The sequence below is a fragment of the Zonotrichia albicollis genome, chromosome 11 (genome assembly GCF_047830755.1).
Source record: "Zonotrichia albicollis isolate bZonAlb1 chromosome 11, bZonAlb1.hap1, whole genome shotgun sequence".
In the NCBI taxonomy this organism is placed as follows: Eukaryota; Metazoa; Chordata; class Aves; order Passeriformes; family Passerellidae; genus Zonotrichia; species Zonotrichia albicollis.
In genome coordinates this window covers 18,430,608-18,458,578 of record NC_133829.1, presented here as the reverse complement: position 1 = coordinate 18,458,578, position 27,971 = coordinate 18,430,608, and the positions used below count along the sequence as shown (strand labels likewise).

At 55.2% G+C, this 27,971-nt stretch overlaps 2 protein-coding genes across 2 annotated transcripts in view; one reads left to right on the top strand and one right to left on the bottom strand.

Annotated features, from left to right (window-relative positions):
- Positions 1-475: 475 nt before the first annotated feature.
- On the top strand, positions 476-12,752 carry OAZ2 (ornithine decarboxylase antizyme 2). Its single transcript, NM_001290106.1, is given in 5 exon segments — positions 476-608; positions 3,663-3,820; positions 8,211-8,386; positions 10,184-10,269; positions 12,000-12,752. Coding segments are annotated over 5 exon segments (573 nt in total). The 5' UTR covers positions 476-588; the 3' UTR covers positions 12,134-12,752.
- ZNF609 (zinc finger protein 609) overlaps positions 12,586-27,971 on the bottom strand; it is a 50,021-nt gene continuing 34,635 nt past the window's right edge. The window contains exons 3-9 of the mRNA XM_074549691.1: positions 21,716-21,803; positions 19,049-21,404; positions 18,273-18,639; positions 17,938-18,113; positions 17,354-17,570; positions 17,159-17,237; positions 12,586-17,014 (exon numbers count right to left, since the gene is read on the bottom strand). Coding sequence (XP_074405792.1) covers positions 17,164-17,237; positions 17,354-17,570; positions 17,938-18,113; positions 18,273-18,639; positions 19,049-21,404; positions 21,716-21,803 — 3,278 coding nt within the window. The 3' untranslated portion in view covers positions 12,586-17,014; positions 17,159-17,163. The remainder of the gene's footprint in view (positions 17,015-17,158; positions 17,238-17,353; positions 17,571-17,937; positions 18,114-18,272; positions 18,640-19,048; positions 21,405-21,715; positions 21,804-27,971) is intronic.

Below are 27,971 nucleotides of genomic sequence, written 5' to 3'. Positions count from 1 at the left end.
GAGATTCGGGAGCCTGAGGGGAGAGCCAGGACCCTGGGGATGGCCAGGAGGAGCCAGAGGGCAGAGCCGGGGCCCTGTGGGTGACCAGGAGGAGCCTGGGCAGAGCTGGGGCCGTGTGGGTGACCAGGAGGAGCCTGGGCAGAGCTGGGGCCGTGTGGGTGACTAGGAGGAGCCTGGGCACAGCCAGGAGTCGGGACAGAGCCGGGGTCCTGTGGGGGACCAGGAGGAGCCTGTGGCAAGCCAGGGCTCACAAGCGCGCTCCCCTCAGCCCCTCCAGGAACGCAGCAGGCGCGCGCCCCCGCGCGGGGCGGTGACGTCGCGGGCGCGGGGCGGGGCGAGGCGGGGGCGCGGCCGGGCGCGCGCCTTTGTTTGGGGCGGCCGTTCCAAGGCTGCCCGCGCGCCGCGGGGCGGGGCCGAGGGCGGGGCCGGGGGCGCGCGGCGCGGGGGGCGTGACGGCGCGCGGGCCCGCGGGGTCAGTCGGAGCGCGGCGCCGAGCGGAGCAGGAGGGGATAAGCGGGGCACAGCCAGCCGGGCACCAGCACCAGCAGCGCCGATAGCCACCGTCAGCCGCACCGGAACGAGCGCACCATGATAAACACCCAGGACAGGTGTGCAGCGCGCTCCCCGCCCTCCCTCGCTCCTCAGCGCGGCGGCGGCGGGCGGGCCTGGGGCGCGGGCGGGCGCTGAGGCGGCGGGGAGGCCGCGGGACGGGGGAAGGCCGCTCCGCCTTTTCTCGTTTAAAATCCCCATGGAGGCGTTGCTTCCCCCCGGAGGAAGCCCCCGGGGATGGGTCTGGGCTCGCCAGGGCCTGAGCACCCCTCGCTGGGCGGCCCCGGCCGCGGTGGGGTCCGAGCGCTCCCTCCCCGCGCCCCCCGCGCCTCGCTCAGCCTGGAGGAAGGTGCTTTTCCAGGCAGGTTCGGTGTCAGCAGGCACGAACTTGCAGCATCTGTGTGTTTTTCTCAGCTGACCCATCTATCTTGTGTGTGTGTTCCTTGTTTGGAGTCCCCAGAGTGTCATTTCCTGCGCCCCTGTGGCCGATAAGAGCCCAGAGGATGCGTGTGGGGCAGCCTCGGTTCTTGCCCTTTGCCTGTGTGGGAGATGCTTGAGCTGTGCTGTGTTCATCAGATGGTTATTTACAATTTAGTCCTCAAATCGGGCTCCTGGATATGCGTCCAGCAATAATAATAGTAATAATCAATTTTACTACTATTGTTGTTATTAGTATTATTATTATTCAGGTGCAGTTGCATCTCCAGAGCCTGTTTAGGGAAGGGGCAGAAAGGAAAACAAACAAAACAGTCATTTCTCCAACGTCAGGAGAGCTCTCTAGATCTTTCCATCTGGTCTAAGTGTTCCAAACAAATGAAACCCCCAAAACACAAGGAAATGTGTCGATTTCAGCCCCTGGTGGTGCTCCCAGCCTGGCTCTGTGTGCCAGGAGCAGCGATGATGGGGTTTTGAAGTTGTTGAGCTGCCCTTTGCACTTCCCAGGGACAGGGCACGGGCTTGGGATCGCTGGGAGCTTAGTGAGTTAAAATTACACCCGCGGGATGAGAGCTGAGAGCTTAACATCGACTTCCAGCTCCCCTTTCGGGCAGGGCACAGAGGAGGAGTTCCTCCACGGAAAGGCCTTGGTGATCTAAATGCATCCTTATTTCTACCAAGCAGCAGGAAAGCAGCTTCTCCAAGGAGGACAGACGTCAGAAGGGAGGACAAGCCTAACTTTTAAGCTACAAGCAGACGTCGGGGAGAGTTTGTGCGAGGATGGATGTAGGGATCAGATGCTGTTTGCATGAATTTCCTCCCAGTGAGCTGAAGCACAGCTGGAGAAAGCAAAAGCCCTTTTTTGCACTCTCTTCCCTGAGGGTGCTGCTCTCAGAACCCCAATCCTTGGTGGGGGTCGTGGTGGTGTGCAGGGACCCTGATTTTGGGGGAGGATGGTGGAGGTGTACAGGCAGCAGCTGAAGGGGGCTGGTGTTTTGACTTCTGCATGTGCCAGAGGAAGTGAAACCGGGAAGTGTCTTTGGCTGCCTCTCTGTTTTAATTTTTTTTTTTTTTTTCCCACAACTCCACTTCATTATCCAGTTTCTCGATGCCTTGGCCGCAAGTTGCAAAGAGCTATCAATAGTACATTGTTGGCTGGAGGCTAGAGGGAGGAGGGAAGGGAATAACAAAGCTGCCAACAGCTTTCGGGGGTGGGGACGGCACAAAGTGCTTTGTCATCCTCTCGACATCCTCTACTACTGAGCACACACTGGCCCATTGATAGCCCCAGGCACAGCAGGGAGCACACAACACCCTGCTTTGCTCCCAGACATCTCCTGGTGTATTTAAACTGCTTTTTCTCCAAGAGCTGCCTGCTCTAGCACATGGCAATGCTGCCCCAGTGCCCCTCTAGCAAACCTGGGGGAGGGAGTATGTGGAGGAAAATATCAGTGTTTCCTTTAGAAAGATGGCTTTGGTGGTAGGTGGTAAGCAGAGCTCCGTGGTGAATTCTGCCTTGTTCGTTTGTGAGTTGTTTTTGGCACTCAGAAATGCCAACCTGTAGTAGTTTGTCTGCAGCTGGCACAGGCAAGTGACAAGGCCGGTTGGATGGGGCTTGGAGCAACCAGGTCCAGTGGAAGGTGGGACTGGGAGGGCTTTAAGGTCACTCCCAGCCCAGACTGATTCCCTGTTTCTGTGCATCTGAGGTGGTTCTGACAGTGCAGCTCTGTTTGGATACTTAAGCCTGTCTGCCTCGTGGACAGGGATTAGAGTGGAAAAACACTGCATTGGGAATCACTTCAAGTGAGAAGTTTCAGGGCAGACAGTGGCTGTCAGAACAGCTGCAGAATTTATCCTCCCAGCCTCATTGCTGGCTCTGTGCTCACAAACCCCCCCTCAGTGTGTTGTTTTGGTGGTGCCTCCACAGCTTTGTGCTGCTGTGTTTCAGAATGGGAGCACTGGGAAGGGCTGTGCTAAAGGAACATTGCTGGGCCTCAGCACAGAGCTGTTGTGGTGCTGAGAGAGGAACCAAGGCTCCAGAAGTAAAATAATTTGCTTTGATGAGCTTCCTAAAAACCAGAGCAGGTATTAAAGTGTCCAAAGCAATTCTGGAGGACTGTGTGTAGAACTTCCAAACAAACCTGGAAACTGCAAAGGAAATGTGTTTTCTGGCTGTTCAAAGTAGTTCCTGGGGCGAACTTGTAATTTTTAGGGTGGGGTGGAGGATTCTTGCATGGTGCTTCATGTGTGTGTGAAAATATTGCCATGGATGTTGTGGAGCATACTGAAGAACCAACCCTTTCACTTCTCCTGGCTTTGAAAATGTGAAACTTAAACCTTCTCCTCCTAGGCCCTGTTGATCTATTTGTAGATATTTGCCTCTAGAAAATGTGTGCTCATCTGGTCATGTGTTCCCAGCCATCTGCTCCTGGCAGCCTTCCAGGGCTCCCTTATTAGCATGAGGTTGCTCAGCACTCTCTGGGTTCCTGGCTCTGGCCCCTCCTCCATTCCCAACAAAACACCCTGGGGGTTCTGGTGCCACTGGGGCAGTGGGTGGTTTCTGTGCTGACACCTGGGTGCTGTGGAGGAGCAAGGATACAAATGATGTGGGGGTTTGAGCCTCCAAAACACGATGCCTGCTAATGTAACGGGGTGTTCTCTCTCTGTTTTTCTTGCAGTAGTATTTTACCCTTGAGTAACTGTCCCCAGCTGCAGTGCTGCAGGCACATCGTTCCAGGGCCTCTGTGGTGCTCCTGATGCCCCTCACCCACTGTCGAAGATCCCCGGTGGGCGAGGGGGTGGCAGGGATCCTTCTCTTTCAGCTCTGATTTATAAGGTGAGATACATTTAACCTCTAAACATTCATCTGTGCCTCTGTTACAGCTCTACAGTCTGGTGGGAATAAATGCAAAGAATTCCGAGATAATAAGTGGGAGAACAGGTAATTGTTCAGGTCTCTGCTGCTTAAATATCACCTGTTTATTAAGAAATGAGAGCCCATTGTGCAGCAGATCATTCACCAGGCCGTCCCCAGGGGCCTGCTGCAGCTATTGTACGTGGAGCCTGCATTATCAGAACGTGAAAGGGGCTCTGAAATGCGTGGCAGAGAAAGGAAGTGAGAAGCAGAAAGGTGAAATGCAGCAAGGGAGGGTTGATAAGCTCCTTGCTGCCCCCTGCTCTGGAAGGTGAAGCTCTCAGGGCCTGGGAGCTGCCTGAACCCAGGTGCAGATGGGAGAGGCAGCTCCCAGACAGGGCTGTTCCTGGAACATGAGCACAGGCAGGATCAGCAAGGGTTTGTGTCTGCAGGCCTGCAGCTGTCTCATTTTGTGTTCCTCCTCATTCCACGGGACCTCTCCTTCCCAATGAGGAGACCTGGCTGCTCCTTCCTGTGGAGTGATTTGTGTGCCTTGGCTCACAGCTCTCTCCTTTCTGGGACAAGGGCTGCTTTTCCTTGCAGATGAGGCAGGCTGAATTTCTGCTGACCCTGCAGATTTGGCTGTTGTCAGAGGTGTTAGACCTGATTTTAATTAACCTGTGGGCGGCACACAGACGTCACCTGATGGAAAGATACAGACCCTTTTGGGCCACAGCTCCCAAAGACTCCCTTGGGAGTTCCTGAGAGAATCACAGAGCTCCTGGTTGCTCTCAGAGTTTCCTTTGGTGAGTTTTCAGCACTTTTCTCACCTTGCAAAATGTCAACCTCTGAGCCTCCAGTGATAAGATCCCATCAGTTTAATGCTCAAGGAGAATTGTCACAGATGTTTGGGGGTACAAACTCCAGAGAAGCTGCACAATGGGCTTTCTTCACAGAAGGAAGATACAAAATCAGCTTCAGGTGGGCTCAGACAAATAATGAATCCCCTCTGGGTGAGAAATGGGACCCTGCAGCCTGAACTCCACCCAGCTTTGCCAAGCCTTGTGTGTGCACCAGGCAAGGCCCAGAGGCAGAAAACGGGCTCAGCATGGAGGAGGAAGGTGGAAGGAATCATGATTTGGGGACTTTGGAGTGTTTTATTCCAGTATAGCCCCAAACTTGCACAGATTTTGGCAGTGGTGTGTAGGCAGGGGGGATGTCATCCAGATAGCTGCATCCCAGAAATATGGATGGAATTCTTCCTGGATTGTTTGACTAAAACTAGCAGAATCTGTCAGAAAATCAGCCCCTTCTGTAGCAAAGAATCATGGAATAGTTTGGGTTGGAAAAACCCTCTAAGGTCATTGAGTCCAGCTGTTCCATCAGCACTGCCCATGTTCACCACTAATCCATGTCCCCAAGTGCCAAATCCACAGGGCTTTTAAACCCCTCCAGTGATGGTGATTCCACTTCTCTGGGCAGCCTCTGCCAGGCCTGGACAGTCCTTTCAGTGACATTTTCCCTAATACCCAACCTGCTCTGGGCTAGAAATGGTTGAGGTAATTTCCTCTCATCCCACCCCTTGTTCCCTGGGAGCAGAGCACGACTCCCCCCTGGCTGCCCCTCCTGTCAAGGAGCTGTGGAGAGCAACAAGGGCCCCCATGAACCTTCTTTTGTCCAGGCTGAGCCCTCCTAGCTGCTCCTCACCAGATTTGTGCTGCAGCCCCTCAATGTCTGTCCTGGAATGAGGGGCCCAGAAGTGACCCCAGGATTTGAGGTGTGTCACACCTTGGGGTGGTGACCAGGCTCTGTCTGTCCCCTCGGTCACCTGCTCAGTCTGGCAGTGCTGTAGTTACAGCAGCTCAGCTTTCCAGCCAGCATGACCTGCAAAGGCATCTGGATCTGAAAGTTTAAGTCCTTTTTCCAGCTGTATCAGCTGTTCCAGTCCAAGGGATGACCTTTCTCAACACACCTGCCTCTGCCAGCAGCACTCAGATACACCATTGCCATAAGTTTGGGATCATTTGAAATGTTGGAATTTTTGTGTTAAGAGACTTTAAGCTCAGCTCTCCATCCAGGGAGTCTTGCTGGAGCTGGGAATGCCACAGTGAGTGGTGTGGGTGCTGCACAGCTGAGATGTGCCCTGCAGGTGCAGCACAGGGCAGCAGTGAGGGCTTCCACAGCTTTCTGCAGCCCCTTGGTCAGAATGGATTTTAACATCCTTCCTCTGACCCTGCCAACACACCAAGGCCTCCCCTCATCCTTCCTGGGACATCTGAGGAGCAGAGCAGGGCTGGGAAATCTTGTGCTCAGTGAATTGGAACCAAGTGGAAGTGCTCCTTGCAGCTTTGCTCTGCTGAAATGGAGCTGCAGGGCTGGGGAGCCAGGGTGTGGGCAGCTGAGTAAAATCCACTCTGGTGGCAGAGGGTTTTGTCCACAGGAACGTGGCAGGGGGATTTTCTGTGGGGATTTTTCCACGGTGAGCTAAAACCAAGTGCTTGTTGTGTAAACAGGATTTTGCTTTGAGCAGCTTCCAAAGAATTCTGGGCTGTTGTTGCTGCAGCCCACAGAGTTTTTCTCTTCCCCAGCATCTCTGGATGCCTAGAAATAAAGTGTCAGCTGGCCCAGCCAGGCTGTGTAAACCTAATTCCCACTGAACCAGGGGAGCTGGTTCTGCTAATCCCTGTGGTCCTGTGCCTTTGGCTCCTGGGGGTTCAGTGGAACAATCTCACTGGGTTTAGGGCACTGGACACAACTTCTGGTGCCAAGGAAGTTCTGAACCAAATGGCTCAGAATGCTTCTCCCTTCACTATGGCAGTGCCACACCTCCCATGTGGCAATCCCAGCCTGCTTCCCTTACCTTCCTCACCCAGTTTGACTTTTGTGAGCATGGGAGGAGCTGTGAGTTTTTCTGGAGAGAAGGATGTTTTCTGGAACAGAAACACTTTCTGCACTGAAACAAGACCTGTAAAGGGTCCTGTAAAGTCACTGCTGAAGGATATACACATAAGCCCCTTGGATTTGTTTTTTGTAAAAATCTCTGTATTCAGCCCTGCCCCTCTGTGCTGGCTCCATCACAGCCACAACTTGACCTCATTGGAACAACTCTCAGTGCATTTCTTGGTGCACTCAGCCACTCAGACTTCCTTCAAACTCAATGAATAAACTTGTTTCCTACAGGATATTTATTCTGGTGAAGTGTAAGCTTGTTTTCCAGCTCAGCTTTGTGAGCTTTCAATGAAAGGCAACTTCCTCTGCTCAGCTTTCAGAGGCCAGGCAGCTCCCAGTTTGCCCATGGTATTACTTTGTCACCAGTGTCAGTGTCCTCAGAGGCTGCTCTGTCATACAGCAGTCAAACCAAGGGACATCTATTTGAAGACAGGAGGTAATAGGAATTAAAGCACTGGGACAGTGGCTTGAGGAGCCTGTAAGGAGCTGCTGAATGTTAAAATAAAATACCCAGAGGCTGGACAGTGCTCACCCAATGTCCCAGAGGAGTGAACCACTGCCCACCCACCTGCTGAGGCCAGGGGAACAAACACATGGCTCTGCAGGTTTCAGAGCTAGCCAGGTGCCTGTGACATGAGGGACACAGGAGCTGTCACCAAGCACAGGGGACATTCAGCTCCACTGCAGTAACAGTGTTAACTCAGGGCTCTGCTTCTTTCACTGGGGCTCTTTGCACTGAAACATGGAAATCATTACTGGGCAAGCCAAGTGCCTGCAGGAATTGTCTGAAGGAATGGGGCTTTAACCACTGAATTGTTTTCTAGGAACTGCTGAGCTGATCCCAAGTAATCTGCATGCTTGGCATCCTCATGGGGCAGGACTGGGGAAGGACATGTGCATTTGTGGTCTCTGGAGGAGACCTCCTCAGAAGCTTCAGATCTGCTCTGGAATTTCCCCATGCTCTGTGTTTTCCTCCCTTACACCAGGAGGCAAACCATAAAATCTGGGAAAGCAATTTGTGGTCACTCCTGGAACAGAAAGGCTGTGTTGGGGATGGGGGAGGCACCAAACCTGGCTGGGCTGTGGTAGCAGCAGCTCTGTGTTGGGTGTTGGGTCCAGTTGTGTTCTTGGAAGGGCAGTTCCTGAAGCACCACCAGATGTGGCTGGAGCCTGCATGAGGGAGGGAGTCTTCTACTCAGAAATTTAATATCATGTCAATATGTGAAATTACATTCCTTAACAGGAAAACATGGCTAGAAATCCCTCTGAGGGCTGAGAAGTGTGTGATGTGTCCCCGAGCCAGCAAAAGGAGAAGGGAAAAGCATAATCCTCTTCTCAGTAAAACCCTAAGACCATTCCTTTACATTTGCTTTCTCCAGTTGTCTTCTCGCTGTTCAGGACATTACATTTTTCATTTTCCCAGGATGAGAAGATCACTGTTAGCCAAGATGTCCCAGTGCATGAAGGGAAGCCTCACATTGTCCACTTCCAGTACAAGGTCACAGAGGTGAAGACCTCCTCCTGGGATGCAGTGCTCTCAAACCAGAGCCTCTTTGTGGAAATCCCTGATGGATTATTAGCTGATGGAAGCAAAGAAGGGTAAGTTCTGCATCCCAAAGGTGCAGCCATGGCTCCTGGAGGGCAGGATTTGGGTTACATAAGTGATTGTGGATGGACACCTCATCTCTGGAAGTGTTCCAGGTCAGGTTGAATGGAGCCTGGAGCAACATGGTCTAGTGGAAAGTATCCCTGCCCATGGCAGGAGTTGGAATGAGATGTTTAAAGGTCCCTTCCAAACCAAACCATCCTGGGATTCCATGCTGTGTGTGGGGAAAATGGGCTGTGCAATAGCAGCTCTGCTTCTGGTCTGTGCACATTCTGCTCCCTGGTCTGTGGAGTCCTCCACAGGAATATTTTTCCCCCCAGTGATATTCCAGATGAGTTACATTTTTTGAGTCCCAAGCCTAATGAAAAACAAGCAGTAAATGAGCAGAGTGAATCTTTGTATACTTTGGTATAGAAAGCCAACAAGATTTTCTCTGATATTTTATTACTTTTTAATTTTATTTTTCTGCTGGCCACTTGGCAAGCCAATCTTGGCAGATTTTCCTCTCTTTCAGGGAACTAAAAACCCCTCCATGCTATTGATGCTGTCCTCCTCAGTAGGTGGATCTGCTCTTGGAGCCCGGGCTCTGCCAGGAGCTCTGATTTTTCTCTTGGCAGAATCCGGTCATGTTTTGTCCAGACAGCTCTGCTATGGGAAGTTTGTGTAAATGCAGCTTCCAGAGCAGCTCCTTCCTGCCAAGTGCTGTGCCAGAGGTCTCTGCTGCAGTGGAGATGTGGCTTTGCTGGATTCCTCAGCGCCTCCTAAATCTCCAAGCAGGCTTCATCCCTCAGTGACACGAGCTCATTAAGGAAAAACCCATGGGTGGGCACCTTCAGGAAGTGGCAGTGTTGTTGCTGTCTCACACTTGTCTCATTTGCCTCTGAGTCCAGATAAATGTTTGTGTAGTTTCTCCAGTTGGCCTGTAAATCTCTGGGCTCTCCCTGGAATGGGTCCTTCTGGGAGGGGATTTATTTGCCACTGTCATTGTGACTTAAAGCGCAATTTTGTCAGGTTATTTTTAGCTGGGTGAAACAGCCGAGGAGAGGCCAGAAGCCATAATTAAAGTAGTTCATTAACATATTAACAGAAGCCTTGCACATTTAATCTCCTGCTCTGCGCTGACAGCTGGTTGCTGAGATGTGGAGTGAGTGAAGGCCTGTTTGTCACTGCTGTGGCAGCGCCAGCGGTTCCGAGTGACAGCAGTTGATCAGTGAGCCACCCTGGAGGCTGCAGAGGGGTTCCTGCAGCACCGCTTCCATCACGAGGTGGCACAAACAATCCAGCTGGAAAGGCAGGAAGCGAGGATTCAGGGGGCAGCAGCTGTGCCATCCAGCTCAGGAAATGGCTTTGCCTGTGCACGTGTTCTCTGGGGATGGTTTGTTCTCCTTTTCTGCCTGCCACGAGCTCGGTGCTGGGCGGTTTTCCTTCCCAAAAAGCACAGAACTCCCAGAGCCCCCATGTGCATTGCCAGGGAATGCAGCCTGGCCTGGGAGCAGCTGCAATATTCCGCTTCCTGACCATGAGAGCTTCAGTCCCAAAGCACCACGGGTGGGGAGGGTGTTTGTGGCTGTGAGGACAGGAACTTATCCTGACTGGGAGCAAGGACAGCTCTTGAATCTGCAGGGCAGGAAGCCCATTGTTTCAGCACCCATTGTTCGCTGGAAGGGCGCTGTAAACAATCTTTGTGTCCGAAATCATCCAAACAGTTGATAATTTGATAATGCTCAGAGGCTTCCTCAGGACAGGACTTCCCAGAGCTCATGTCCTTTTGTCTTCTCCCTCCTTGGCAGGTTGTCAGCACTGCTGGAATTTGCTGAAGAAAAAATGAAAGTCAACTATGTCTTCATCTGCTTCAGAAAAAGCAGAGAAGATCGAGGTGAGGGCTGGTCTGTGCTCGGGTTTGCTCCTGACATCCCACACGGTGCTGCTGAGGCTGTAAAGAAACTTGGTCATCCCAGGGGAGCCTCCCAGTGCAGGGATTGTTATGTGCATAATTCCTACAGGAATAGTTTTGTGTGGAGGGTAGGGGTGAGGGAGTGCTGTGGTTTCTCCAGCAGATGTGCTGGACAGGGCTTGGAGCAGCCTAGTCCAGTGGAAGTTGTCTCAGGCAGTGGGATGGAATTCAATGAGCTTTAAGATCCTTTCCAGCCCAAACCAGTGTGGGATTCCATGGGATTCTGTTCATCTGCTTTGCTGCACTGCCATTAAATACTCTGGTGCAAAATGCTGCTCCTCAATGATTTGGGGTGATTTTTTCATCCAGTGTCAGTTAATATTCCCCCTTTTGGTGAGCAGTGAAGTCTCTGTTTGGCACCAGGCTGCTGTGACATGGAAGGTGAAAGGGAGGAGTTAGTAGACAGAAAACCAGCACTTAGAGCCTATTGCCCTGAAATTCATCAGCTTCTTAAAGATCTCCTGGCACTTCTGTCCTTTCCAGGCTTACAGGTAATCCTGGCCCTAGCTTGAGATACTTATAGCTTTGGGGCTGCATTAGGGTCTAAAGATAGACGTGCTGGGTGAGGGATTACAGCCTGGGGGCTGGGGGATGTACCAGGCTGGTGTGTCACTGCAAATCCCACCAGAGCCAGGCTGTATCCCAGCCAGTAATTCCAACCCCAATTCTAATTTTACTCTGCAGCTTCACGAGCTGTCCCGGCTTCTCCGAAACGAAGGGCCTTAGTAAAGCTGAGCTGAGCTCAGGAAGATGTCATCATCCCTCATTACCATGCCAAGAATAATTTCCAAATCAAGTCCTGGCTGTTATGTCACCACTAGCACTGCTTGTGTAGGTGGCCCCTGCAGAGGCTGGGGACAGGGGACAGCCAATGCCAGGGGTTGTTTGTAGTTCTGGAGTGGTCAGATCCTGGGTCCTTGTCTATGCAGCTGGAATTCACTGCTGCCAGAAAACAGCTTCAGGAGCTCCTCTGTGTTATCACTCAGTGTCCTGGAGCTGATTGCCCCAGGGTGGGACACTGCAGCAGGGTGACTGTCACAGGTCACAGGGCAGCTGTTGCTTCAGTGACACAGGCAGGTGCCACAGAACTGGATCTGTGTGGGCTGCCCCAGTCGGAATTCCCACAGGCAATGATCATGAGTGGCTTTCCTGGGGTCCCACCCCGACCTGTGCAGAGCTGACTGGAGTTTCCACTGAGCTCCAGCACCTCCTTGTGGAGACAGCAAATGTCACCCTTGTCCCCAAAGAGATTCCTCCTTGCTGCTGTCGGTCCTCTCTCGGTGCTCAAGGGGTGCTGGGCCTGGACAAATCCTCTGGGATGGCCACCCACATCCTGGGAAAGCAGGGATGTGCAGCTGGTGCAGGCACACAACCAGTGATTGCTGTTTCTCACAGGGGATAGAAGAAACATTGCAGGAGAAACATGGACAAAGCTGCTCAGCTGCACAGCTAAAATCCCTTGACACTCAGGAGCAGCTGCAGTGAGCACAGGAGGAGACAAAAACCCACAGCCTGCTGGGGAGGGCTGTGCTTGTCTGCATAGGAAGCTGTGGATGCACTCAGAGGGTGTCCCACGCAGTTCGATACTATGGCTCAACGGAGAGGTCAGGAGGGTTATTCCTGGTGGTAACACATCTCCTTGTCTTTGCCAGCTCCACTCCTGAAGACGTTCAGCTTCTTGGGCTTTGAGATCGTGCGGCCCGGCCACCCCGCTGTCCCGGCACGGCCAGACGTGATGTTCATGGTGTACCCCCTGGATCAGAGCTCTTCCTCCGACGAAGAATAGCTGCAGAGGGCAACTCCAGTGGGACCCTACCTGCTGTGGAGGGGAGAGAGGACCACCTCCTTTCCTGAGGAGAGGGAAGCAGAGCTTCTGTTGGACTGCAAGCGCATTTCTCATTGTTAGATTGGGCTGTGTACCCCCAGAGTTGACTCTCATTGAAACGTTGCCTAGAGAACTATCTATCACACATGTAATCATCACTAGGAAAAGGAAGATGTTTATGAACTGGCATAGGAGCTCTTCCCATGCAGCTGCATGGTGTGGGAGCCCCGGGGTCGGTACCACCTTCGGGACTCCTCCGACCCCCACTGGTGCCGCCTGCCCGCCCAGCGTGGGCTCAGCTGGGACACGACCCCTTCATGTCCCACTCAAGACCTTACAAACAGCCTGCCTTGGTGTGGGGCCCGTGCAGGAGACACTCAAGTTTATCCTTTAACACTACATTAAACCCCCCATACATCTCCACTCCAATGCTGGTTTAACTGGTCTAACCTTTTTATTTTCCCTTTTTTTTTTTTGAAACTTCTTGCTCTTCCAGCTTTTGTTTTACGCAGTCTTAACCCTGTTCCATGTTCCCACTACACTATCACAGCATTCAATAAAAGGGGCATTCAGATGAACTTGACACACCTGGGGCTGCTTATTTGGGAGGAGCAGTTTCCTGACCTGCACCATGCTGGCTGGGATGGTCCAAAGAGCCAAGAAAAGCTCCTGCCTCTACCATCCACCCCAGGATGGGTCTGGAGTAACCCCAAGCCCTCAGCTCTGCTCCTGCTCATCTTCCCACAGGGATGAGCTCAAGGCTTGAGATGCCAAACCAAAGGGTTGTGTGGGGGCAGGTGCTGGGATATTCTTCCCACCCAGGGGCTTTTGCAGGAAGGGGCCATGGTGCCAGCAGTAGGTCATGGCTCACCCCTGTCCCTGTACCTGGGCTGGCTCTCTCTGGCAGGGAATTGGGCTGTGCCCCAGGGCCGTGCCCTCAGCTATTCCCGGCCTGGCTCCTTGTGGGGTTGTTCCTGTTGTGCCCTTGCCCTTCACAGATGATTCTACTGGGAAGCTGGACCTGCATCATTCCATATCCACCATGGTGAGTGGTTAGGGAGAGGTGGGGCTGGGATATGAGTGTGTGTGAATAAATAATCATAAATTTGGGTCTCTTTTGCCCTATTTCACCTCCTTGAAGCCAAGAGGGAAAGGAGCTCTGCTCTTTCCAGCAGGGCATTAGACCCTCTACCAGTTTAAAATCAAACAGGCTGTCCTCTGAAGGAGGAGCCCTTGGGAATGGGTGTTCCTGGCTGAAACTGCTGAGTGCTGCTGCTGCCTTGAGCAGGGTGCAGTTTATCCTTTCTTGTGGCTGGAGCTGCCCCAGCTCTGGCCCAAGACTGGTGGGTGCCTCCTGGGTGTCCCTGCACGTGCCAGTGGCTGGCACATCCCAGCTGATGGGATGGGAACCACTTTGCTGCTTCTTACTGGTAAATTTGACTGGTAAAATGTAGGATCCTGGTCACAGGAGCTGCAGTGAGGCTGATCTGAGCTCATCATTGTGCTGGAGATGCGAGGCTGTGCCACTGCATGTGCTTCTCTGACAATTTCAAATCCTCTCCTGCCCTGCCTCAAGTAAAGGAGGGCAAATGCGGATTTCCAAGATCACCAAATGCCTTTCAAAACCACCTCTGGAAAGTGTGGAAGGTGCCTCTGCCCTGTACCTCCTGAACCCTCAGGCCATGGTGTAGGGCAGGCCCTTGGTGCCCAGGGGTTCAGCCCTAGGAGGTTCTGCCCCAGTTACCAGCTCTGAGCTCAGCTGCAGCACCCACCAGAGCCATGAGTGCTGGGCAGAGATGGATCCAGGGGTCAGAGAGCACCAGGAGCCTTCTCAGATGCCTGAGACAGGAAAATCCCCTCTCCCACCCCTAAAAATAACTGGCCACACTCTTTAGGGATAAAGGACCAGACTTGGGGGAACAGCAAGAAAAAGCCACCCTCACAGGTTTGTGATTGTCTCTTAAAAAGATTTATTCTCCCTCCTTGCCTAAATGTACAAAGGCAAGAAGAGTACAGTTTGTATATATATATATTTATATATATATATATAAAAAAACAAGGAACTTGGTAATAATGTACACTTTACAGAAGGGCAGAGTCAGGAAGACTGAAATGAAACCCAACACAGCAACGCCAATGGAAACGAGCTATAAACACCAACGGTCTGACACCGGGGCTGGGGGCAGCGGCTGGCCCAGAGAACCCCGAAAACGTCAAACCTCAAACCTATTCTGCAAAAACTGTTGTTTCATTTAACACCTAAAGGGAGACTCAACTGGGACCCAAGTGGGAAGGTGGGGAGCAGCCCCCCGAGCCCCTCCGCCTGCCAGCAAAGCCTGTGGCACCCCCAACACCCCCAGGCACTTCCTCTGCGCCGCTGGGGCCGCTGTGGGCCCCGGCCCTGCTGGGAGCCCGGCTGGGCCGGGCCGGCCGGGGCTGGAGGTAGGAGCAGCCAGCGGGGCACCCCTCCACAGTGGGATGTGGGGCTCTGAGCACCCCGACCCTGCCAGTCAGGACACCCCTCCACGGTGGGATGTGGGGCTCTGAGCATCCCAACCCTGCCAGTCAGGACACCCCTCCACGGTGGGATGTGGGGCTCTGAGCACCCCGACCCTGCAGTCAGGACACCCCTCCACGGTGGGATGTGGGGCTCTGAGCACCCCGACCCTGCAGTCAGGACACCCCTCCACGGTGGGATGTGGGGCTCTGAGCACCCCAACCCTGCCAGTCAGGACACCCCTCCACGGTGGGATGTGGGGCTCTCAGAGCACCCCGACCCTGCAGTCAGGACACTGCTCCACGGTGGGATGTGGCGCTCTGAGCACCCCAACCCTGCCAGTCAGGACACTGCTCCACGGTGGGATGTGGGGCTCTGAGCACCCCGACCCTGCCAGTCAGGACACTGCTCCACGGTGGGATGTGGGGCTCTGAGCACCCCGACCCTGCCAGTCAGGACACCCCTCCACGGTGGGATGTGGGGCTCTGAGCACCCCAACCCTGCCAGTCAGGACACCCCTCCACGGTGGGATGTGGGGCTCAGAGCACCCCAACCCTGCCAGTCAGTATACCCCTCCACGGTGGGATGTGGGGCTCAGAGCACCCCAACCCTGCCAGTCAGGACACCCCTCCACGGTGGGATGTGGGGCTCTCAGAGCACCCCAACCCTGCCAGTCAGGACACCCCTCCACGGTGGGATGTGGGGTTCTCAGAGCACCCCGAGCCCGCCAGTCCCCGCTCCCGTGGCTGTGTGTGGCTCTGTGCCAGGTGCGGGGCGGGTCCATCAACCAACCCACCTTGTCCCTGCGGAGTGTGCCGGGCCACGCGGCCCCGTCTCCTTCCAAACACAACAAAGGGTGGAAGAAAAATGAGTCAGACAACAAGAGCAGGCTGGGGCTGCTGTGCTGCCGGCAGCTGAAGCGGGCCGAGAGCAGCCAGCACCTCCTTTCCAACTGGGTACAGTGGGATGGGGAAGAAACGGGGAAAGAAAACAAAACCCAAAACAACAGCTTTCAAACAATTGCTTTTTACAGTATGTACAGAGCCCAGCAGGCAGAGCATCCCCGTACAGCGGCCCTCGGGGCCGGGTGCGACACGGACACACACAACTGAGCGATGGCCCCTGTCCCCCGGCCGGGCAGCGGGAGAGGCGGGGCAGGGCGGGCGGCCCGGCCGCTGCGGGGCCGAGGTAGAGTGTCGGCCTGGGGTGAGCCGCGCTGGGGCTGGGGGCAGAGGACCAGAAAGCCCCTGTCCTCAGAGCTGGGAGCAGCCAGGAGTGGGGACCATCTTCCTCCAGGACCCGGTGCCCCCAGCCCTGGCACGAGGCTGGAGCGGGGACCGGCACGGCCCCACACGCCTCTGGCAGAACCTAAGTGTGCTTGTTTCTTGCTGCGCCCTGCCTGCGGCCTGGGGAAGCTGCCCTAAAAGCAAAAGGTGGATGAAAAGGGGAGCCACAGCCCCCCCAACAGCAGGATGTGCTGCCCCAGGGTTTGGGGGGCACTTGCCGTGATAGTGGGGCAGAGAAAAGGCTGGGATTTGCAGAGCTGCAGCTCCGAAACCAAAGCAAAAGCCACAGGCAGGAGCTTCAGGCAGGTCTGGGCCGTGCACAGCCTGGGGGCCCTGGCAGCCTGTGGGGTGACAGACACAGCCCCCAGCTCTGTCCCCTGCTGCCCCCAGCCCCACAGAGCCCCAGCCCCAAGGGCAGAGGCTGCTTTGCTGGGGCCAAGAGCTTCCCCAGCCCCACTCTGGCCATTGGCTGGTGGCTCCTGCCCACAGAGCTGTGGGTGCTGTGGGGTGCAGGACCAGATGAGGGACTGGGAGAGCCCCAGAGCTGCCTCCAGCCAGGCTGCCACTCACCCGCCTGGCTCACACCAGCCCCCTGACACCCGCCAAGGCTCTGTGAGCCAGTCCTTCCTTCCTTTCCTGAGACTGTGGCCACACGGCAGGCTCGGCCCCATGTTCCAAGTCCCCGCCTGCCCCCAGTCCTATCGTGAAGCAGCAGCTCACAGAGACACGGCAGGGTCCCAAATTCATCAAGAAACCTCAGTGCTTCTGTTTCCTCTTCATATGCACCAGGCAGGTGAGTAGCCTCCACCCCAAGTGCTGGTGCTCAGTAGAATAAATATATCCGCAGGTACCAGCTCACCCAGCCCCCAGAGAGGGGTGGGGTGGGGAGTCAGTGTGTGTCCGACGAGGGGAGAAGACAGAGTCTGCCTCAGATCACGGCAGGAACGTCAAGCAGTACAATTAACACCATTCAACTGATGTCTAAAGGAGTCTCCAGCGCTTCTCCATGTGAGCCAGTCACACGTCTTGTACAGCCCAGGCATCCCGGTGTGTCACATCCTGCCACGACCCAAGGGCAAGTCAGCTCCCGCGAGCCCCAAGAGGCACGGGCAAACCCTAAACCCTCGAGGGCATCCCGTGAGCGCCCATGCCGGGCACCTGGGCCCGGCCCGGCTGGGGAGTGCGGCAGGAGCGGAGCCTTACCGTTCTCACCTCCGGGGAGGCGGGTACAGGGATGGGGCGGAGCCTTGCTGGCTGGCCACGATGGCTGTGGAGGAGAGACCTGCGGGGAGAAGAGGGGTCAGCAGCTGCTAGGCAGGGCCCTCGGGGACAGTGTGAGGGTCCCATGGCCCAAGGGCAGGTGCAGCCTGCCCCAGCCCAACCCAGCCCCACTCTCACCTGTTGCATAGGGCAGGTTGTACTGTGCTGGCAGCAGCGAGTAGCCGAGGTGGTGGTGGTGGTGATGTGTGGAGAGCAGGCGCTGCGAGGGCGACGTGCGGGGCCGGTCAGCGCTCCTCTCCCCTGCCCCCGCTCCTCCAACGCTGCTGCAGCTCCCACTGCCCCCCACCACCCCACAGCCACTGCGCTCCCGCTCCTGAGACGTCTTCTCGCTTATCTGGGGAGGAGAAAGCACACACTGCTGAGGGACATGACCAGCGACCCCAGGGCATGGACCAGGATGTTCCCTCACTGTCCAAGCTCTGTCTCCCAGCTCAGCCCAGGAGGATGGAGACAGCCCCCACATCCCACCTGCCAGTTCTAGGCCTGACTGAGGACAAGTGTCACCTGACTGCCCTGTGCTGGGGCACAGGTTTGGCTGGTCCATCCCAAAGGGCTTGTAATGCAGGAATCCATGGCTGCAGGTCCCCCACAGCAACAGAAACAGCAAAACCACATGACAAACAGAGCTGCTCCCACCTCATTATAGGATCTAGGGACTACCCCACAGAGCTGGATGAAGCCAGCACCCTGCTGATGCTCACCGTGGGTGATTTGCTTTTGTAGTGGCTGGCATGCTGCTGCAGGATGTCCAGGGCCTTGGACTCCGAGCTGGATTTACAGCTCACGCTGGGGCTGGCCCGGGACTTGTCACTGTCATCACTGCCAGATGCCTTGCTCCCATACGGAGAGAAGGAGTAGCTGGAGGGTAGGTATGATCCTGGGGGAAAAAGAGCAGTCAGGGCACCTGGAGCGTTCAGGCAGCACAGTGAGAGCATGTGGCTCTGTATGTGTGTGAGAGGATGTCCCACAGCCACCCCCCACCCTGAGAGCAGGGACAGCTGGCAATGGACACCCCCTGAAGGCCCCAGCTCCCTACCTGGGTAGTTCTGCATCATGACGGTGGGCATGGCACGGTAGCTGGGGTGGTTGGGGTCATACGACTGGCTGTAGGAGTAGCCGTGCATGTACGGGATGTAGGACTGATGCTGCGTGAGGGGTGAGGACACGGGGACGTGGACACTGGGCCTGGGGTCCTTCCCCACCATGCGAGCCTCCTCGGTGGGGGTCAGCTTGCACTCGGAGCTGCTGCTCTCCTTCCCGTCCTCCTTGGACGAGGCTTCTTTGCTTCGATTTCTTTCTTCCTTCAACTTTCGGTCCCTCTCCTCTTTCCACCGCTCATCCTCTGCCTTGATGTCTGAGTACTTTGCTGGGTACACGTAGGTCCACATCCGGGGCTCAGCTTCCTGCAAGAACAGCCAGCCATCAGAACAGCTGCCTCCCCCTGGTCCTGCCTGTCCCAAAACCAGCCTATGTTTGGAGAAGACTGGCAAACCCCATTCCCTTTCTCTGAGCTCTCCTTGGCCCACCCATGACCTCCACTTCCTGCAAGAACAGCCAACCACCAGAGCAGCTGCCTCTCCATAGCCCCACCTGTCCCAAATCCAGGCTGGGTTTGGAGGAGACCAGCAAACTCCATTCCCCTTCCCCAGGCTCTCCCTAGCTCATCTGTGGCCTCACAGCCCCACCCTTTTTCTCTCATGGAGTCCCCACCACGTGCTCTCTGAGATGATGGCCCCATCAAAGCCCAGTGAGCGGCTTCCTCCAGGAGCAAACCCAAGGGAGGCAGGGCTGGCAGACAGGGCAGGGCATTACCTGTCTGTACCAGAGAACAGGGTCCACCTCCGCCTGCCGGCCACACTCGGAGCCAGCCTTCGTCTCAGCCGTCTCCTTCCCCAGGTGACCAGGCTCACCCAGCTTCACCTTCAGCCCCTCGGCAACCTGGCTGCTGGACAGCTTGGACGAGTCCTCCAGCTTGGGGATGATGACTGATTTGGCCATATCAGGACCTCCCTGCTCCTTGGGCTTGCTCAGCCCCGACTTGACGAGGTCTGTGAGGCTTGGGGCTTTGGTCAGCGTTGGGGGCATGGGTGGCTTCTGCTTCCATTCTTCTTTGAGTGCCGCCTCCCTCTCTTTCAAGCCCAGCTCTGCCTTCTTCTCCAGCCCTCGCTGCTGCTGCTGCTCCAGGCTCTGCCTCTGCTTCTGCTGCTCCTCGTACTGCTGGCGGTAGGCAGGGTTGGTGCTCAGCAGGTGGGCATGGTAGCCCTGCTCGCTGTAGCCGTAGGGTGGCACGTAGGCGTACTGGTTGTAGTAGAGGGACTGCATGTACATGTTGGGGCGCTGCTGGATGACCGAGGGCTGCTGGCTGGAGCCACTGCCGAGCTCTGCCTTCTTCTCTTCACAGCCTTCACTCTTCACCTTCACCTCCGGGTTCTCCTGCTCCTCATCCTTCTTCAGCTTCAAGGTCTGTGTCTCGGCTGCAGACTGCCCGCCGGGGTTCAGGGGTCCCGGGCTAGCCTGGGGGTAGCCAGGGGAATAGTAGGTTTCAAAGCCTTGGTAGAAGGGAGACTCTTTGCTCTGCGGTTGTGGTGGGAAAAGAGCTTTTTTGGCGCCTTCCTTGACCAGCTGCTCTGGATCCTTTGCCTTCACACTCTCCAGCTTGCCCTCCCCATCCTCCCCAGCATCAGAGATGTCCGAGTAGGCCGGGCTGTTGGTCTTCACCGAGCTGGCCTCTGCCCCATTCTGGGTGACAACGTGCAGTGGGGTCAGGGGCTGGGCTGGGTTGGTGTTCTCCAGCCTGCTGGCCCCACCAATGGAGGGACTGGGGGCGTTGTCAGTGAAGCTGTAGATTTTATCTGCCTCGGCCTTGATGCTGGCGAGCCGGCTCTGGTGGGGGTCAGATGAACCGTTCAGCAGCCCCTCGCCTTTCATCCCCAGCTCACTGGATTCCCCCCGGAAAGGGCTCTTACCTTCCTCTGCTCTGCAGGCTTTGCCAGGAGTCAAAGGGTTTTCCACCTCTTTGGGCTCTTTCTTCTTCTTGTCTTTCTTCTTCTTCTCCTTGGAAGGGGTGAGGGCAGGGTTGACAGTGAAGGGCTCTCCCATCACTGTTGGCTTGGGCTGGATGGGTTTGAGCTGGGGGCTGTTGGGCATGGTCTGGACCACAGTTGTGGCCAGACCAGCAGAGGAGCCAGGACTGGCTGTGGTCAGTGTGGCAGTCTGGAAGGTGTAAATCGGCTGCGGGGGGATGGCTGGTGCAATGGGTCTGGCAGACTTCAAGCTTTTGGAAGGAATCTTCTCCTGTTTAGCACCAGAGGCCTTCTTTGACTTGTCCTTATCAATGCATCGCTTCTCCATAGAGTCAAAGTCATCGTTACTCGTCTCATCGGCCACCGAGGGACCATCCTCAGAGCCATCATTGGACAGAGCACCCAGGTCTGTGTCCCCTTCCCCACCCACCTTCTTCTTGCAGGGGACCTTGGCGCTGAACTTGCTGGATGGGGAGGGGCTGTGTGGCTCCATCAAACGCACCTTGGGGGTGGCCGAGCGCGCGGGTGAGAGGGAACCCTTCTGTGTTCCAGCAGCACCATTGCAGCTCCCAATGTCGGCATGCAGGGAGGGCTCCTCACCATACTCACTGTCCACATCTGCTTCTAGCTTGCTGTCGTCATCTGTGTGTGCGTGGGCCTGGTGGTACTTCAGCCCATTGATATGCTTGTACTTCTTGTTACAGTTGGGATGGGGGCAGTCGATGAGGATGGGCGAAGGGCAGTTGCGCTCCAGGACAGCCGGCTCCACCTTGACCGTGGCAGGCGGCACCGAGGCCGAGCCCATGGAGTTGGTGCGGATGCGCTTGCTGCCCTTGGAGTCCTCCGAGCTGGAGTTCAGATCCATGTCGGAGAGGGGTTTGCTCTTCCTCTTGGTGACCGAGGAGGGGCTGGCCTTCACGTCCTCGGCGGCGCCCCCGGGCGGGGTGCGGTGGTCCGACGAGTTCTGGCTGCCCCGGCGGCCCTTGCTGTTGGCTCCCGCCCGGGTCTTGCTGCTGTTGCTGCTGCCCTTGCTGTCCGAGGCGGCGGCCGTCTCGTTCACCGGCGTGTTGCTGTTGGGGCGCATCCGCTTGCCCCTGCCCCGGCCGTTGCGCATCTCCAGGTCACTGGTGGGAGAGTCACAGAACCTACAGGGAGGGGGACACAGAGGTTTGAACAGAAACATGGTTGCGCTGTCCCCAAGGCACAGTGGAGACCCCCTTGCTCTCCTCACTACCAATGCCATGGACTTCTCTCCCCACTGACCGATAAAGAGGAACCAGAGAGATCCTCTGCAGGGGCAAAGAGCCATGGGAGCAGCTGGGTTGGGCAAGGTGGAGATGCCAACCCCTGTGGCAGCCCCATGGGCACAGGGCAGTGTCCCAGGTGCCATGGGGGCCATACAGACCCAGACCTGCCCTCAGCACTAGAAGCCCACCGGAGCCCCCCACGCACTCACCGGGGCGGTGCCCAGTCATGCTGCGTGCAGTCCAGCAGTGTCCCCACGTACGTCTTGTTCCTCCAGGTGACGTTGACCACCAGCATCCCTGCAAGGCGAGGAGAAAGGGTCAGACAGGGCCAGGTGTGATCCCCTGGTGCCAGGAACCTGCCCCTCAAGACAGACAGGAGGAAGAGATTAGCTCTAGAGTTGAAGGAGGGTGGACAAGTGGTCATGGGCTCTCAGAAGAGGTGAAACATTGGGCTCAGGGCTGGAGGGACACCAAGATAGGATTTGGAGACTCCCAGCTCATCCCTTCCCTCAGCATGTCTCACCTAACCTCTCTTCCCATTCCCTACTTTCATGGGATGTTAAAACCCAGTCATCCCCAAAGGGCTGTGGGATTTCAGCCCTTCTGGGGGGACCTGAAGATCCACATTGGCTCCATGTGTGCTCAGGTAGGGTAGGGAATGTGAAAGAGCTGGAAAGGCCCTGGGGAAAATGCAGAAAGCTCCTAGCAAGGCTGTAGACCTCAAAGTGGAGCTGCAGATGCCCCAGCAGGGCTATGAACCAGCATGGCCATGAACCTCATGACTCTCTGGAAAAAGCTGCTACTGCCACTAGATGGCAAGCTGAGCCCAGCATTCCTGCCCAGGAGACTGCTCCTGGCAGGAAAACCCAATCCTGGCAGAATAATCCTCTGCTGCCCTGGGCCACTTTGTTTCAGCACCTCCACGGGAATCCCTCTGCCCTGTATTTCCATTTGGAGAACCATCCACGGGGTCACAGCCTCCCATCACGGAGCAAAGAGAAAACCTTGGAGTTTCAGCTTTTCCACACTAATTCAGAAGAGGAACTGCCTGGCTCACACCCACACCGAGGTCAAGGATGCTCAGCACCTCTTCTGGGAGGCAGAGGGGTCTTCCACAGCACCCCTCAGCACTGTGGTGTCTCCTCCTTGCCACGGATCACTGGAGCAGAGTCTGTTGTGCCAGGCACATTTATCCAAGCAAGGTAAAACTCGGGAACGCATTTGCAAGGGTTGATGAGTGCAGCAAGATATACGGCCCTGGGAGATGGATGGAGCCGAGGGAGCCCGGAGCAGCTGCGCCTGAAGCATGTTTATAAATCTCAGCCCACATCCCCCGTTGTGCTATGCCAGCAGCCAGCTGCAGGCTTCGGCATGGATAATACATGGAGCCAAGGCCAGACACGTGGGGCTCCTTCAGAGACAGAAATGAAATGCAGACCTTCTCTTTCTCCTTTTCCTCCTGGAAAATGTTGCGAGCAGATCATGGTGCCAGCACATGGCCAAGAGGCACAACTGGCTCATCCCAGTGAGCAAGAGACAATGGGCTCTGCCTTCAGAGGAAGGTGCTGGGGACCTGCCTTAACAAAGACATGGCCAGGCTGTGATGGTGGAGACAACCGACTGCTGGGAACCCACAGCCCAACTCAGGGAAATACCAGTGGGATGCTGGTTCCAGGCATCCCAAAGGGGGCACGTGGAATATGGCCTTCTGTTCCTCCTAATGCAGCAGGTTTTGGCAGGCAGGAGCCTGCCCCCCTTTCCTTAAAATCCAAAGAAGCTCCTGGCTGCCTCCTGCACCCCAACCCAGCCCCACCATTGCCAGGACACCTCTGGGGAGCTGCTGTGGGATCCTCCCAGGAGCTGCCCAAGCACCTGGGAGGCACTGAGGAACACGCAGCACTAACCCAGGCCCCATCCCTCCCAGTCCCTCTGCTCTCCCTGCCAGCTCAATCCCTCTGAAGGCAGAGAAGGCCACGTGAGCCCCTGCAAGTTAATTGCATGGCAAACCACCGGAGTCTCTTGTGCATCCCGGGGCCAGTGCGTGATATTAGAAAGAAGTGCTGGCATTTTTCATCCCGACCACCACAGTCACAAGAGAGAGATGAAAGAGGAAGGGGCAAAACAAGCTGGCACCGTGTCTCCTTCCCTGTTGGAACACCAGACCTCCAATACACACCAGCCTGTATTTAACCCGCTGCAACCAATCATACCAAATCCCCTCCTAATCCTCCAACAATAACCCAGGACAATTTAAACCCCAGGATAGATCCTAAGCAGCTTTTTTCACCCACTGTGTCCCCCTCCCACGGCAGGATGATGAGCAGGCATGACAAGGGCAGCAGTGAGGAAGCAATGCTTTCACATCTCCAAGAACGCCGATGCTCTTGAACAGAAGGAATCCCACTTGGGTAACTCCCACCCCACCTGGTTTATGGGAAGGAGACATCTCTGAAGCTCCTAAGGAATCAATAGCACCCAAATCTGAGTGCAAACCACTCAGCATCCTGCTTACCAAATGCTCACATCAGAGTTGTATCCTGGCTAGAAAAATTAAGGGTTGGTGATGGTGCAAAGTTGCCATTCAGGAAGGCAGTGTGTGAGAAAATCCTGGCATTATGTGGGATGGAGGACAAGGTGCTGTGGGCATCTTGAGGCACATTTCCCCCTTTTTCAAAGATAAACCCCCCAAGCCCAACCAAGAACATCTCCATAAATTCCTCCTCCACCTGCATCACTTCCAGGATGCCCTGGCTTTGGGATGTCCCTTCTTCCATTAATTTCTTCCCCAGCTGCATCATCTTTAAAATGATCTTTGCTGTTTCCCCTCCAGCTGCATTACTTCCAGGATGCTCCAGCTTTTCCATAAGCCCAGCTCATGTGCAGAGATCCTGTCTGACCTGTCGTGCCCAGGCTTTGGGACACAACACCAAAGCTGCTCATGGCCACCATGCTCCTGCCAGGACACAGGGGACACCACAGAGCTGTCCAGCATAATTGTCACCTCACCCAGTGAGGAGAGATCACTCACCAATTACCATCACAGGCAAAAGAGACTCACCCTGGGGAAACTAATTTAATTTATTATGGATGAAATCAGAGTAGGGTAATGAGAAATAAAACCAAACCTTAAAAGACTTTCTCCTGGCTTCTTCCCAGGCTCAACTTTACTTCTGATTTCTACATTTCTGCCCCCTAACAGCACAGGGGGATACAGAATGGGGGCTGCTTTTTCTCCCCTTCCTAAATACATTATCCTGCCCTCATCACTGATAGGCTCTGCTTCAGCTGACCTTGTCCAACGTGGGGGAAGTTTCTGGTGTCTTCTCACAGAGAAGTGCCCTCTATCAAACCTCAACAGGCAACTGGAACATGGTTTCCCCAGCAGGGCCGGAGGGAGACAGCATCATCCCATCATACCATGCAGGGATGGATGCTCAGATGGTGCATGAGTGTCCCTGGCCATCCAACTGCTTCCCAGGGACTGCAGCACACAGAAGGATCACTGCCCTGGACTCCAGGAGAGAGGACTATGGCCTCTTCAGAGACCCATTTGACTGAGTGCCATGGGACAGAGTGCTGGAGGGGCCTGGGACACAAGGGAGCTGGGTGACATCCAAGGATCATCCCTTAATTCAGGAGCAATGCATCCCAACAAAGAAAATTCAGGCAGAAATTCCAGAAGGCCTGATGAATTAACAAGGAACTCTTGGAGAAACTCAAACACATGAAGGAAGCCTGCAGTTGTGGTAACCCACAGCTAAGGGGCTCAGTGACTTGTTTGCCTTGATTTTCCCCAGCAACACCTGCTCCAGCCACACCAGCTGATGGAGGAGGCAAAGACAGGGACTGGGAGAAGGAAGAACCACCTGTAAGAGAAGTTCAAGGTGTGTAAGTCCATGAGACCGGATGAGACCCCACAGTTCCCATGACAGCTGGCAGAGGAAGCATCTAAGCCACTATTTGAGAAGTGTTTGCTCTCACCCTCCCATCTTCTCCATTCTATCCCTATCTCTTGCATTTCCCTCCTGCTCCAAGCAAGGACATGTCCACTGGCACGTGCCAACCCTGGGCAGGCTTGTGCTCCACCATACCCTCATGAGGAGTTTGCAAAAGGACAATCCAAATGTCCAGAGTACAGAAACCTGAGCCATGGTAACCTGCCACAAACACCCCAGCAAGGAGCTGGAGGAAGGGATGTCCATTGTGCTGATGTTTTCCAGGTGCTGCCACACCATGATCCTCATAGCTCAGAGGGTTTGTGTTTGTTTTGCTGGGATCAGCACTGGTATGGCACCATGGGGAGGTGACAAGGTGACATGATCCAAGCCAGGTGACACCAGCTTGACTGAGGGGAATGGAGGAGAGCTGGCAGCTCGTGAGGCAGCCAAGAGAGCAATGCTTCCTGGTGTGATCACATCAGATAATCTGTTCCTCAGTTCCTGAGGATCAGAATTACACACAGCAGCACCAGGGGAGCTCCCAACACAGCTGCTCCCCACTGAAAGTGTCCTGATAAAACACATCCCTGTGCAAGCCAGGCTCAGCAAAGGACAGTGTCACCAGCATGGCCGCAGGAGAGCAAGAATAACAGTGTCACTGCCAGCTAGACCAGACCTTGGGCCAACACCAGCCTGGAATGGTGGAGGAGAAGGTGGACCCAGCCCAGAGCCAGATGGCTGGGAGCCCTCTGGGATGCCTTCAGCAAGGCTCATGGACTCATGGCATATTTTCTAGTGGGAGATGAGGACAAAGTTGGTTCAGGGAAGAAAGGACATCATCAGGTTCACTGGAGCTTCACACTCCCATCTCAGATGGACTTGTCCTTCTTGCCCAACTTATCCTTCCAGGCATTGCCAGGCTTTGGCTTTGGCTTTAGAAGCTTTTCTCCACGATTTTGCAGACCCACATGGAGAGGAGCAGGCTGGCTTCAGGGAGATCTTAAGAGTCCTTTCCAAAGCCTGAAGGGGATCTCTAAAAGAATGCTGAAGAGGGATTTTTGCAAGGCCAAGAAGTGACAGGCCAAAGAGTAATGGCTTTAGCTGTAAGAGGGGAGATTTAGATTGGATATTAGGGAAAAAAATTCCTTCCTGGCAGGATAATGAGGCCCTGGAACAAGTTTCCCAGAGAAGCTCTGGCTGCCCCATCCCTAAAAGTGTTCAATGGGACTTGGATAGGACTTGGAGCAACCCTGGCTAGTGGAAGGTGGGGGTGGAATGAACTGGTTCCACAGCAGGGGGTGGAATGAACTGGGCTTTAAGGTCCCTTTCAAACTAAACCATTCCTTAGTCCAGTGATTCCAAACTTGATTCAAGCCAAGAGCTGCTCCACTGCTCTGGGGTCCTTCCAAGCAGTCCAGTGAGGCTGCTACATCCCAAGGAGCAAGGGGAGAAACTGATCCCTCTGGAGATATGAGGAGAGTCTCCAGATGCTTTGACTTTGCAGACATGCCCTTGGTGTAGCTTTCTCCTCTGTATCCTTTGGGCGAGGGGAGATGGCTGCTGCATCCCTGGACACTTCACAAGCTCCAGCTTCCAACAGCCAGATCCAGCACCACCCTTGACTCCATCTTTGACAAGGGGAAGGCAGGGGAGAGATGCCAGGCAAAAACCAGGGCTGGCTCCCCCTGCCTTTACAGTCAAGGACGAGAGATGCTGTGTGACTGAGCCAAGGCACACAGCAGACCCAAAGAGACCAAAGGCAATATCAGGGTTTTTTGTGCAGAACTGGATGTGAAATCCTTGCTCCCAACAGTGGCAACTGGCAGAGAAGCATCACTGAATTACCACAGACTAAAAATATCTGGGCTGTGGGAAATCACAGGACACCTCCAAGGTGTGCTCTGAAATGGTGGCTGCAGAATTGAGGGGCAGGCATGGAGCTCCACGGTGGGGTGAGGAGCAGGAGAAAAGAACAACAACCACTCCCATGGCAAGGCCTCTCAAGCAGGAACTGGCAGGGAGGGAAGTTTCTGTGCTCCCTGCCTCAGGGATGCTCAGTTCATCCATCCTGGCACGGCCATTGTTACCCTTTTTGGATTTCCACCCAAAACCACCCTACAAGGTGCAAGCTCTCCTCAGCTCTGCTGCTGCCCATGGGGCTCTCCAGCAGCCCTGGGATTTTCAGGGAACTCTGCAGCTCCAGGGCTTTTGGGTTGAGGGAAGTCACACCAGGACAGTAGGCTGATGGGGCTGGGGAGATGGGGGGGCCCCACAAGTGAAGGGTGCCAATGTTCCTCTGTGCTGCTGTGTTTCTCAAAACCCAGCCCAGCTGTGCCTCAGTTTCCCCAGCTGAAGGTGTGTATCCTACAAAGTGATCGGGCTCTTGGAGACATTGATCACGCAGTGCTGGGGAGGTGGTACATGAGTGCAGACCTTCCACAGATTTCTTTGGAGCAGATCCACCCTGCAGATCCCCTGGCCCTGGGATGTGCAGAGGAGGACTTCTGAACTCTCCTGTTTTGTTTCT